The sequence below is a fragment of the Stylophora pistillata genome, chromosome 8, assembly GCF_964205215.1.
Source record: "Stylophora pistillata chromosome 8, jaStyPist1.2, whole genome shotgun sequence".
Classification (NCBI taxonomy): Eukaryota; Metazoa; Cnidaria; class Anthozoa; order Scleractinia; family Pocilloporidae; genus Stylophora; species Stylophora pistillata.
Genome location: NC_142526.1, coordinates 4,177,931 through 4,191,580, shown reverse-complemented (window position 1 = coordinate 4,191,580; position 13,650 = coordinate 4,177,931). Strand labels below are relative to the sequence as shown.

Below are 13,650 nucleotides of genomic sequence, written 5' to 3'. Positions count from 1 at the left end.
TCGGTTAAACTTGGAATAATGAGTATTTTCGGTTCCTTTCCTCGAGTAAAATATAAGGCACATAATACAGGCATTTTGTCACTTAAAATAAACGATTTTTTGTTGAGAACATGATGTTCATGAATTATACTGTCCTGTATCTGACGTCGGCCATACACAGATCACAATGTAAAAAGTTTAAACCCAGCTTATGGCCTGATTTCATCATAGATGTAGAACAATAAAATACAATTAACGACAATATGTTTTTGTTAAACATGGAAATAAACGTGTGATATTATGTCCTCCATAGGAACTCCCTCCAAAGAAAAAAATTGGGTTTTTCCGTCATTTCATTTTCATTGTGCATGTATGCATTGTGGGTAAGACTACTAAAGAAACAAAAATACAAATTAGACAACTATCTTTGGCTTCAAGACAGGTCAAACTATTTTAAATATACCCAAAAATGTTTCCAGTTTTTCATTCCTTCATTCCTTGAGGTGTGCAATTCACGGCAAGTCAACAATATTTAAATCTTGTTTCTACGTATGCCAAAATCGAAACTGGTTATAAAGCTCGTCAATAACATTCCAGTTTTCCAAGGGTGTGATAACCCTCTTCATTAGCCTCGCCAGCGTCACCGAACCTCAACTGAGTAACGGGAAGATCAGATTTGATGGTCAAAAAGCCACTGTCCTCCCGCCAAACAAAATCATTTTTATTACAATTACAGGAATCGCCTGATCGGGCACAGGAATTGGTAATTCCGCATGCGCACCCCTGTGTAGCTCCGCCCCAATATCTCATGGGCTGACCATCACGTGACACCCACCAGCTAACTGAACCCAGGCTTAATACAGCACCCTTGCATTCATATCTGATAAACTGCCGGCAGCTGCTTGAAACTTCTATTAGTGCTGTGATCTGAGAAAGGCTCCTGTCGCGGTATTGAATATCACGGCTGTAGCTTCCAGGTGCGTCATATCCAATGACGTGGATTCTTTCCTCGCTGTCGTGACTGAAAACTGTCACTCCAACGCCTCCTTTATCAGACATGTTACAATAAACACGAAATGGATCTTCGCCAAGAACACCGTCAGGATCAATTACGTAGTCACCACTGACGTCACTGATGTTTGCCTTCACTGTGGCGCAGGTTTCTGGGTACTTGACATAAACAGTGACACTTGTTTGAATGGATTTCCGAACAGTAGTTGCATTGCAAATGTAAGTACCACCGTGGGTAAAGTTAGCAGATGAAACGATCAAATTATTCGAGGAATCGATACTCGCACCATCAGGTAATGATAGAGTCCCAACATAGATCCAAGACATCGCTGGTGTCAGATCGCTTGAAACAGAACATGGCAGAATAAGAACTTCATACGCCTTCACTGTCACATTCGACGGAGGTTTGCTGGTGAATATGAGTGCTGAATAGACTCTAAGCTGAGTTGAGGACGAGTTTGTACCCCAGATGTTTACTGCAGTGCACACATATGAGCCACTGTCTTGTTTAGTGACGTTTGTCAGGGTCAAATTTTCTCCCTGGACGGTACTTCTTTGGGAAGGAAGATTTCCTTGAGATCTGCTCCATGCAACCAAGCGTGGAGGAGGAATACTGATAACTGCACATGTCATGGAGATGTCTTTTCCTTCCTCAGTCTCGACAAAATCAGGAAACACCCGTACGGAGGGAGTTGCTATAATTTGGAAAAAAAAAGGAAGAGAAACGTTTATTTAAAAAAAAAAAAGAAAGAAAGGAAAAGGAGAAATTGAAATGATATTTTGGACATCATTGAGTTGTCATACGCTTGCTCGAAGGTTCTTTGAAAAGAGTCCAAGAGTCCAAGAGCAAGAGTATTTCTCGTCTCGCCCAAACACAGGCAGCCCAAGCTCACTACGAGAAAAGCGGACGTGACTCTTACCGTGTTGCGTAACGTTTTATATTTATAAAGGTTTGTATGGGATGTTATCGGTTTGCCTTAAAAGAGAGAAAAAAATGTCTTGTTTTGAAATATAATGGGCTCACTTTATTGCCTTGTTGTTTTCTTTGTTGATTCCGAACGTCTCAGGCCATTTTGAAGCGTTTTCGGCGAGTTAGCGCTATGTTGGTGTTCAACTGCTAAAAGAAAGACAAGGCCGGAAACCTATTTTAGAAGCGTCCGTCGCCCGAAGCGAATAATTCCGCCAAAAAATTTCCACCAGTCTCGATTCCTCCAGAAAATCAAAGCAGAGATGTTGCAGTTCCATTTTCCATTCACTCGATTCACAATTCCTCCCCCAGATCTTTCACTAGCGATACTTTTATCTCCAGATCGATAGGCTTTCCCATTTCGAATTTGGCTGGTTGAAACGACCACTGTCCCTTCGCCGATCGCACAGTATGTTGGGTAACAAAAATAAGCCCGGCGAGGGTAGCCAGCGGCCTGCAGTCCAAAAACAAACCCGTCAGCTCCCCTGGTCCCCTCGAGAGGTTTTGTCAAGACCGCATTGTTTTGATCGACCAGTCAACATCGAATGAAAATGTGTTTACTAATTTAAATATCTCAGTGGAAACCCGAGATCGATCGCCATGTGCACGTTCCTGAGTGTCAAGCTATGAACGAAACCTGCGGCGAAATTCCAGGGGAGCTGACGGGTTTGTTTTTGGACTGCAGGCCGCTGGCTACCCTCGCCGGGCTTATTTTTGTTACCCAACATACTGTGCGATCGGCGAAGGGACAGTGGTCGTTTCAACCAGCCAAATTCGAAATGGGAAAGCCTATCGATCTGGAGATAAAAGTATCGCTAGTGAAAGATCTGGGGGAGGAATTGTGAATCGAGTGAATGGAAAATGGAACTGCAACATCTCTGCTTTGATTTTCTGGAGGAATCGAGACTGGTGGAAATTTTTTGGCGGAATTATTCGCTTCGGGCGACGGACGCTTCTAAAATAGGTTTCCGGCCTTGTCTTTCTTTTAGCAGTTGAACACCAACATAGCGCTAACTCGCCGAAAACGCTTCAAAATGGCCTGAGACGTTCGGAATCAACAAAGAAAACAACAAGGCAATAAAGTGAGCCCATTATATTTCAAAACAAGACATTTTTTTCTCTCTTTTAAGGCAAACCGATAACATCCCATACAAACCTTTATAAATATAAAACGTTACGCAACACGGTAAGAGTCACGTCCGCTTTTCTCGTAGTGAGCTTGGGCTGCCTGTGGCCCAAAGAGGAGATTTGACAGCGAATCGTAATGTAAATTCCGATGAAATAAAATTTCGTTGAGCTTTGAAATCTTTATTACAGAAATGATTACCAAGGACGTAGGCAAATCTATCAATGCATCATACCCTCAGTGCAGTTTCGTCCCAACAGCCCATTTCTGCAAACACAGCGATAAGCTTTGCTGGTGAATCCTGTTTGGCATCGCTGAATCGCAGGACAGGGATTACTTGAACAAGGGTTCTGTCAAGCAGAGAAAGATTTAATTTTATTAGTTCAGATTCCAACGACAAATACGGCTGTGTCCTATATTTATTATTTATACTATGTATTTATCATGGCATCCAATGGTACTCTGTGGCATATTGCGACACGGCATAACCTACACAGGTATGACGCTTAAAAGCATGACATCTCGTGACATGGAATGGATAACATGACTTGACATTACATAAAGTGACATCGTGTGAGGTAACAACGCAGGACAGGAACGACTCATTATGGAGTAATAATTCACGACCTGACATGGAATGTTGTCACACAACATAACATGACTGACAAATCATGACATGACATAACGTCAAAGGCGACGAGAATTCATGAGTTTTGACAACATTACATGACTTGAAATGCCATAGAATGACATCACCTGAAATGGAACAGGATGATAAGCATGGTACTTGACATGGCATGACACGTGGTACCAATTGTTGACATAGCTCTGACAAATAGCCGAGCTCGCATACGTTACCTATTAGCATGAGTGAAAATGACATGAGTAAAAATGACATGACCAAAAATTAAATGAAGTGACACGATACGGAATACGTTTCATATCATGACAACTTGTAACACGAAACGACAGCACATGTCACGATATGACATGAAGGACCTGAAATAGAATGGCAGGACATGGTTTGAGATGGTATGACATAACATTCCAAGGCAGTGTGGGCTTTACCATGTAACAGGGTTGCTGAACAGTAATACTGGCATATGAACAAATTTGTAATGACCGAAGAAATGATACCATCCTACCTGGAATGATTTATAGAGAGCTCCGGTTTCGTATTTTACATCCAAGGGATGAATTTTGTCAGTAGAATCGCTCAATTCACAAAGATACCCTCTGTCTGGATCCTGCGGCCGTCTCAGGTTGTACGAAACGCAGTCAGCATCCATAAAACAGTTCACCTCACAGGTGCTGGGTGATCCTATTTCTAACCTTCTCAAAACGTGATTCTCCAAGAAGAAGTCGTGGATCGTGGGATTCATTTTCACTTGTCGACAGTCCTCTGAGGATAAAAAAATACTGTTCCACTCGAGCACCGAGGCTAACTAGTGAATTACGTCAACTCTGGCCACATATTCGAAGTGCTTGGCAGCAACTAAGGAAGGTCTAGCGAGAACTAAGAAATGTTTGGCAACAACTAAGAAATGTTTCGCCACAACAAAAAAAGTGCTTGATGACAACTGGGAATCGAAGGGATTGGCGACAACTGAGTAATGTTTGGCGACAGCTAAGGGGGTACTTAAGGATGGTTAGGCGTCATCTAGAAGGGTTTGGTAACGACTAATAAAAAGTTTGGCGACAACTGAGAAAGGTTTTAACGACAACTAAGGAGGGGTTTGCGATTGTTTGGAAAAAGTTTGGTGACAGCTAAGACATTTTTGGCGACAACTAAAGAGAGTTTCGCGAAAAATGAGAAATGTTTGGCGACAACTAAGGAGCGTTTGATGACTGCTAAGAAATCTCTTGCGGTAACTAGGGATAGTTTGTTAAAAATAATAACTGATCGGCGACAACTGACAACTAAGGAATGTTTGGCGGCATCTAACTAATGAGCGTTTGGCGACAGGTAAGGAGGGTTTGACGACAACTAAAAAACGTTTGCCTACATCTGAGTCGAGTTTGGCGACAACTAAGAAAAGTATGCCGACAATTCTGGAGAGTTTGGCGACAACTGAGGAATATTTAAAGGCAACTAAGGAGAGTGGTGACAACTGAGAACAGATAAATGGGAAAAAGGAGAATTGTGAAAAATCTGAAAAACTCCTTTTGCGGGAGAACGACCATAATAGTTACGAAAACAATAATCTCGGGGGCTACGTGCAGTTTAAACAACAGATCTTCAGTTGAGATAGAATCCTAAAAAACGGATTATCTTTCGGTGAACTTGCGTCATCAAAAATCCACACATTAGGGAAAATAGGTGTAAATCGTTCATAGAATTAACGACTTTGTAATATTTTGCAATCGGGTCTACGTGCCTCTTCGTCAAAGCCGTGAGCGACACTTCACTTTAGAGTACCAGCATTTAAAGATGTGTTTCTAAGATAATAAGATATTTCAACAGGTTGAAAAACTGCGGAGGTCAAATATCAAGGGAAAAGTAATTGATAAGCGACACGTACAGTTAAGTGCATAGATGTTTTCGAATAGCGCGAACTGCATAAAACTCACATGCTCACCTTTGTTCGACGCCAAGCAATTTTCCCCCAAAAGTGCAAGTAGAAATAGAACTTGAAACATTTCCATAATCTCGCAGAGTTTTCTGTTTGGAACGGTATCGAGTGTCAATAGCGAAAAAAATTAATCTTGCTACATTGGAGTTATTGTTTATTCCCAGTCGTTGATGGACAGAATGATTCATCTCACCACCTGCTGTTTTTATGTAACTGAAAATGGTCATTTTGAAAGGAAGTATGTCAGTTTTTAAACATATATCAACTTTTGCAAATTATTATTTTAACCAATGATGTCTAAAGGCTCTTAGCTTCAATTACTGAGATTCTAATTAATACCGTTGACCAGACGTTGTAATTACTTACCGGGTAAAACTTACTACTTCGTCCGAGTGATATTGAATGTTATCTATGACAGAAAATAATGTCTCTTTCTTCAGGCGGGTAATACAACTCGTTTTTAAGGGGAAAATAGATCTTTACTTTGCATGCACTCTTGCATAGAAAGTGCAAGAAAGTCGTTGTTATTGTCACTTTTGTTTGCGTACCCCTTCGGCTGTCACAGCAGTAAATAATTCAATTTATCACCTGCTATCAATAAGAATGCTTGGCGATTGGAAAAACGTCAAATTTTACAAACAAGGCCAACTTCTTTAATGTTTTTTGGCTTTACCTTTTGACATTTTATCAAGCTGTACTTAATTAGTAACCAGGTATTCTAACGACTGTCTAAGACAGAGAGTAACTAAATGTTTCTTTTTGTTTTAATTCTGTAATGTGCCTCATTTCACAGGGGAAAAGAAGAAAAGAGACAAATTACACACAACTTGAAATCATAAATATTTACGCAACCTGAAAACACAAATAAAGATACGTTGTTACCAAGATACGCGAATATACCAATATACCAGTGTAAAAATAATCCATTCGGAGTTTTGGAAACCCTCGCTTTCATTGCGACAACCTCTATAGTGTGGCTGAGTTATATTAATGATTTTGTAAGAAAGTGATAATTCATTTTATTGTTAAAGGCTTTGCACTAATTCAAATTTTACAGCAGAGAGATTGTTCTAATCGGAATTTGCTATCTGTATCTGATTTCGGTGACGTTTTCCGAGGGAGGAATAAGTTTTATTCGTTTTTAGAGAAAAAAAAAATAAAGGGAAAAATCACAGCTCGAGGAGAAATTCATCTGCTTGTTGAGCGAGACTCGAATCGAAGGGATATTCTTCTTCGTTTGTATCGAGTCTGACACCATGCTGAACGCCGACAAACTTCACAATTCTGATCTCAAACTTCACAAAATTTTTATTCCAGAAGTAACCAAATCAGCACATTAAGTTAATCATGCAAAGATTCGTTTATCCAGGGCGTCCTTCAAAAGGAAACATAGATCCATTACTTGAATGCATTGAGTAATCTTATTTTTCACACCTTCTTTTTTTCTCGGTAATCTGCGAGTTGAGGTCTAACTTAACAAGAATGCAAGTTTCTTGTACAATGAGAATTCTGTGCGTGTTATAGATATGGCCTAAAGATCGTTAAATATATAATAAAAATAGCAAACGCAACGAAGGACAAAACATTTTTGTTCAGTATGCAAATAAACGAGTCACTGTGGCAATCAGTTGGCGACCATGGCGACCTCTCCCAAACAAAACTTTAATTTTTTTTTTGTATGCCTTGTGGATGTGGCCACCTAAAAAAAAGAGTGTCACCGAACCTCAACTGAATAACAGGAAGGTCAGATTTGATGGTCAAAAAGTCACCGTCCTCCCGAAAGAAAAAAGAACAAATACAGGAAGATGTAGAAGAGGAACTGAAACGATATTAAGGATCTCATTCGGTAGGCATAAGCGTGGCCCTTTTATAAATGCAGGGGTCTTCTCTATTAACTTGAAACAAAAAAAGATAAAAGGAAATCGTAAGGTAATTAATTTGAACCTCGATATCTGCATTGGGGAAATGATTAAAAAAAAAAAACACAGTTAGTGCAATATAGCTTCGGTACAGTTTCTTCCAAAGAGTCCATCTCTGCACAAGCTTCGATAGCCTTTGCTGGTGAATCCTGTGTGGCAGCGCCATGTTAATATAATTAGGGAAAAACTGGAGACTGTGTGATTGATGTTGTGATAGTAATATTGTCTGTATTAGGTGCCCAGCTATAAAGCTGTATTAAATTTGATAGTCATCCTGGTCACAAAATGTTTTTTCCTACTGGTTTATTCAATAAAATTATTTTAAAAAGCCATCTCCTTAATTATTAGTTAGCAGAGATGTCGCAATCTGATTTGCCGTTGTCGATAAGAATACAGACAACGCTTCCTGCGTCAACATGTCACGCAATGGTCACGCGCTGAAAAAAACGTTTCACTTGACGTCGATATTGTGGTCGAGAACACGTCAAAAGACAAATCTGCTGTGGACGCACTCGGCTACGCCTCGTAAGTCAATAACATTTTGACCTCTGTAATGACAAATATCGTTGTGGATAAGAGTACAGACTAACGCTAAACTGCTGCTGATTTTTTAAACCTTGAAACCCCTAAGAATAACCATCCAATTTCTGTCTCTACTATATTACTACTAATCATTCATTGAGATCGTGAGAATGAAGTAAATGATCACCAAGCTAAGAAGCTTTGACTGTTTAATAAATTCTCCTTGTCAGCGTCTAAGAAAGCGTACAAAACACATTGCAGAGAATATTGTTACAGATGTTAGGTTGGGAAGGGTCAGTAGCCGAACCTCGATTATCTGGTGTTTTTAGTTATCCGGACTCGTTCCTCTGCTCCCAAATTCTCACGATTATCAATTGGTTACATTCAAGTTGTGAATCAACTTTTTCCCATCAAACAAAGCAGACGCTCTGAAACAATGCCGACCCTATTTCGTCAATGCAGCTTGAAAGAAAGATGGAATTAGCGACGAGGGTACGCTCTAGCAGCTTGAAAAGGATTGACATCTGAATAACGAGCTCGTTATTTTTGGCTTGAGAATGGAGAACAGAACCTCCAGCAGCCACTTAGTAAAAGGGAAAAAAAAATTATTCACAAGGTTTAGGCACCGATGAAAGGTGCCTAGCAACCAGCTTGTCAATTGTCATTATAGAAGCTGCAAACAGTATATTTCTCTATCTGAATATCCCCACCCAAGAGAAATAATAGTTCGTGTCCTCGTCTATCAGTTTTGAAATCAACACCTTAAGGAGTTAAGGCTGATAGTTTCTAAAGAAACTTTTTGGGGCTGCGTCGGTGGGGGGTAACGAAATAATTTGAATATATCAACAAAGTTGAAATGGTAAATTGGCCACCGTAACGATTATAAAGGCTGACGTTCCGAACTTTAGCCCTTCGCCGGAGCGAAGGAGTCTCACAGGAGATTTAAAAATATCAAGAAAACAGTGTTGTTTTGTTTCGACAGTTCAATTTTTTAGGAGGTTCAATGCGTGCTAAGACGTTCTTTCACTTAGAACGGTTTGGGGAGCTATTGAATGATTCCCACATCGGTGAGCAAGACGGGAAGGAATGAATGTGAGCGGTTGTGGGTCTCTTCATAGGACATCGACTGAGGTTTGCAAATCGGAGAATCTAAGTAAAGTTATTTTTTACCCGCCAACGAATCTTCTTGTTTCCAATAGGTCTAAATGGTTCTTTTTTTAGATCGAAGGTTGTCAATGGTTCAACTTGCGGACAGTCTCTCTTTTCCATCTTTCTTTCCAAGGTGGCGGCTTCGTCGATCACGGAATGACCGGGAAAGTACTCGGGGCGAGTTTTAAAGGGTCTCAAATGCAAGCGCCACTCGTTGCGCCTAGAGTAATATGCGTAATTCCGGCTGATGGCCGGGCAACTCTCAGTCCAACCCCTGAGAACGCCCGTAAAAGTTTAGGAACCGCGCCTGTCTATCATTAAAAGGAAAAGGATGTAATCAACTCGTCGTTTACGCTCCTATTCAACTGACCGCCGTTAAATCATTTCATTTAAAAGGTGACATTTGCGAAATAAAGAAATTATTATCACCGCGTCTGAACACAAAAATCAACTGTATTTTTTTCCTATCTACTTAATTTGAAGGCTTTTCTTCTGTTGCGCACATTTGAAAACTTAGCTGTTCTAATTACGGGTCGTAAATTTCTTTTGTAGGGAAAGCCATTTACTTTATTACAGTTGATTTGCGCTGACCGTACTTCCAAACGTAGGTCGTTGGCTAAAAGAACATAAAAAGATTCATTTATGAAGCCCTCTAGTTGTAATTTGCAGTCAATATCCACGCATTATTATATGGCTGTGTCTCACAAGGACTGGGAACTACTGAATTCACGAATTTGATTGGCTGAAATCAATACTGAGAGCGGTCTAGATTTTCCCATCTAGACCGGAATCTAGACCAGAATCTAGACCGGTCTAGAACGAAAAGGTACAAAGAAGACAAAAAATTGGCATATAAGACACAGCCATATAATAAACATCGTATTAACCGAGCTAGGTCGGTCTGTATGGGAGAATCTTGACCTCGGTCGCTGGTACAGACCTCACTGCGTGAGGCGACCTCGGTCAAGATTGGGGACCTTACGCAACCACGACGGCGACGGCAACGAGGACGTGGAAAAACAAGAGATCTAATTGGCAGAACAACAGTTCAGCACGTGCGTTTTGAAACTTTGTACGTTTCTTAGCCGTCCTATGCAAAATAACAACTTAAAATCGCCAAAATTTGCGTCGTCTGCGAACCGAAACCGCAACGGCAAATTATTTTAACTTCCATTTGGAACTCAACGCTACTTTTACACGTCATACTGAAGTTGAGCTGTGGCGCTGTATGAGACAGTAAGCTCCTGCAGCCATTTTTGAAATTCTAACTAAGAGTAGAAATTCATTTTTTAATCGAAGTCTTCCTTGACGTTGCCGTCCTAATTGCGTATGGTCCCTATTCTCCCATACAGACCTCCCGCTCGGTTAATAAGAACTAGATATTCGAGTAACGTTCGGTTGATAAGAAATTTGCAAGCCCTGCTCTCGCTTCCCCAGAAGAAAAATTCTTTTTTATTTTTGTCAACTTTGTTTTTGGCACGAATCTGAGGGTGTCAGGTGAAAAAGATTAAACGCGTCAAGCACCTCTTAGGCCTGAATACATTACCAAAACGTGAGAAATCAGAGAAATTATATTTTGACAGCAAAAAGAGCCTTTTACCTGGATACTTGCTTTCAATTTAAATTCATTTTTGAATTTTATTTTCATAATTTTAATGAACATGTTTTGAAGATGGTAATTAGGGTCCAATTTTGGTCCATTTAAGACCCACAGATCACATGGCAAAATTAAAAGAAGTCGAAACCTATTTTTATTTGCGCGATTGAATAAAATGCGTCGAGCTCGTTAGAAAACGAGTTACCATTGTGCTGTGTGACAAATGTCATCTGCAGCTGGCTTTCATCAGCACATTTGTAAAGAGGTCCCACCTCAGAGCGGCTGAAAAAATATAATTAACGAATCTTGACCTAATGATGGAGGTAATAAACTTGACGTTCATTAGTTTGTAACCCTGAAGGCAAGATAGCAGTAATCAGAGGCTGCGCCCCTAGCAGATGACGATTTCTTTCCAATCTCGTTATTCTATTGTGCGGGGATGCACTCTTTTATCTAGATAAGCTCAGCTTATCTGAAAAATCGATTTCTATCTTTAATAAGTTGATCGAACTTTGATGTGTTTTTGCCTCCCGTAGAATTCACAATTTGCGGCCGAATTTGAATTTTGAGTTGACATTGCTGACGATTGCGAAACAGCGAGTGGCGCCAAACTCCCAATAGGATATAAGTCAAGGTTAGAAACCGTGTAGATGATATTTTCTATTTTTTCCAAGATTAATTAATTAGTAGAATGAAAAGAGGAAGGCGCATTTGAAAAAGGTAAGTGTTTAAATTTCCCCGCAGGGGAACTTAAATTGTTAATTTTACTTGATTAAAAGTAAGGGCTATGTTGGAATAATAATTTGTTAACTTACCATGGTGAAAGAAGCGAGGAAAGTAAATAAGTTTTCATCAAATCATTAAACCAGTGAAAAGTCTGAAATTGTCAAAATGATTTTTCTTGGTTACATATACAAAAATCTCGGTCTACTGAAACTTAAAACCGAGATCTTACTTTGATTCTTTAACCTCTTAAAACGTTGTTTACAAATTTTCTCCTCGTTTTTTCCCTCAAATTGAAATATCTTTTTACTTCCGATGCGTTTAATATCGCAATTATCTCCTGAAGAGTTGATTATTTCCTGGGCCGAAGTTTCGAATATCTCCCTGTGGAGATGTGATTCAGGAATAAATCATTGTCATATTTTGTCAGCTCCGACCAGATTGTAACCTTGGAATAAGGCAGCTGTCATTTCATCCAATCTGAGTTTCATTAAGGTAACTTTTTTCTAATGATATCGCTGTTAGAATTGCAGTGGAATCAGCTGTTTCTTGATAGTGAACTTATTATATCTGAGGACTGCTTAAAGTGCCTATGAAGTAAAAATTTGTTTTGCCCTGTTTGTTTGCTTATGTCTTGATGAACACAGCTACGCGATTTTGACCGACCAAAAGAGCTTTCTTGTATTATTTTTTGAACCTCAAAGTTTGGATTTTGCAATCTGAAATGGGTCCATTTTGCGCGCGGTCAAATCTCATCTTACAAAGGAAGTGACTTAGTTGGTGGTTCTGAAGACAACAAACAAAAGCTTAAACAAAGCGCCAGAACCACCAACTACGTCATCAGAGCCACCAAAAAGCCGATTTAAATTTATTTTCTTGAAATTTTTTTTGTCATTCCTTAATAAGGACATAATAAGCTACAAAATTATGCAAGAAAAAAAAATTACTTCATAGGCACTTTAAAAGAGCAATAAATTACCTTGAAATGCAATATTGCCTCCTGTATACAAACGCATAATACGATAATAAGAAGCAATAAGAAATTTCCTATGTGGACCCATCAATTATGGTTTGCGGAAAGAAATTCAGAAAATCTTTGCAATCAAGAATCTATTATTTATTTATTTATTTTTTTTTTTGTTCCTTTCGGTCTCATTTTTTCACTCTCTTCTTCTTTTTTTTTCTTTTCGTTTTCACATGTGAATTACTGACAATCTGTGATCAAGCAATAAAACTGTTTGCGCACTTTTGTACATGAAAGTGTTCACATGGTTATGTTCAGTTATATGCATTACCGACACCATAAATATTAGTGTACGCCGATTTATCGAGAATTGCTTAAAAATTAAAAAAAAAAGACTCTTAGCAATGACAATAATTATCGGAAACTCATCGACGTTAAACTTAACTTTAATGAAAACCGGTAAAACGATACCAAACACTGCAGGACATTTGGGACAAGAAGGTGAATAACATTTGATATTTTGTTTGCTTTCTTTTCCTAAGACACATTCTAGTGTAAACATCAGAACAACGCTCATAAGGTTTGTTTTCAAGATCGAATGAGGGCACCGACTAACGTGTTGTCAAAGGATAATGATTTTGATAGAAAGCGTAACGATTTTCCTCGATAAAACTCAGCTTCGACGACTCTCTTCATAGCCTTATACGCAATCTATCTTGTTCAAACCGTTTCTCAATTAATTTTCAGGTGTGTGAAAAAGATGCTTCTAGTTCTTCGACATCGTTCAACGACAGCTTTGTTTGTGGCATTCTACGCAACAGTCCTTTTTCACGATGAAGTCGAAAGCGCTCAAAGCAGCGTCTCAGGTAATCCAGGCTACATAACATAATCTTATCATTTTAATTAACAATCCTGCTTTATCAGATGCAGTTATGGAGTGTTTGTGAAAGGTATGTAAAAATTTTGAAAGCAGACCATTTCAAGATATCGACTTATGCCCTCTGGTAAGGTGAGATTTTTGTCAAAACTGAAGTTTGTCTCTTAACTAATCACGGGCCTCTTTTGACCGTTTTAGATTCCTTATTTTATTTTGACTTGAAAGTGCAAAACTTGTCACTGT

The 13,650-nt window shown here is 39.2% G+C and overlaps 1 protein-coding gene across 1 annotated transcript; it reads right to left on the bottom strand.

Moving 5' to 3' along the window:
• Positions 1-5,854, bottom strand: LOC148724508 (uncharacterized). The gene is made up of 4 exons (XM_088731309.1): positions 5,663-5,854; positions 4,229-4,485; positions 3,319-3,433; positions 1-1,685 (listed from the first exon to the last, which is right to left on the bottom strand). The coding sequence occupies exons 1-4, from the start codon at positions 5,727-5,729 to the stop codon at positions 562-564; spliced, it is 1,563 nt and encodes a 520-aa protein (XP_088587435.1). The 5' UTR covers positions 5,730-5,854; the 3' UTR covers positions 1-561.
• Positions 5,855-13,650: the final 7,796 nt, after the last annotated feature.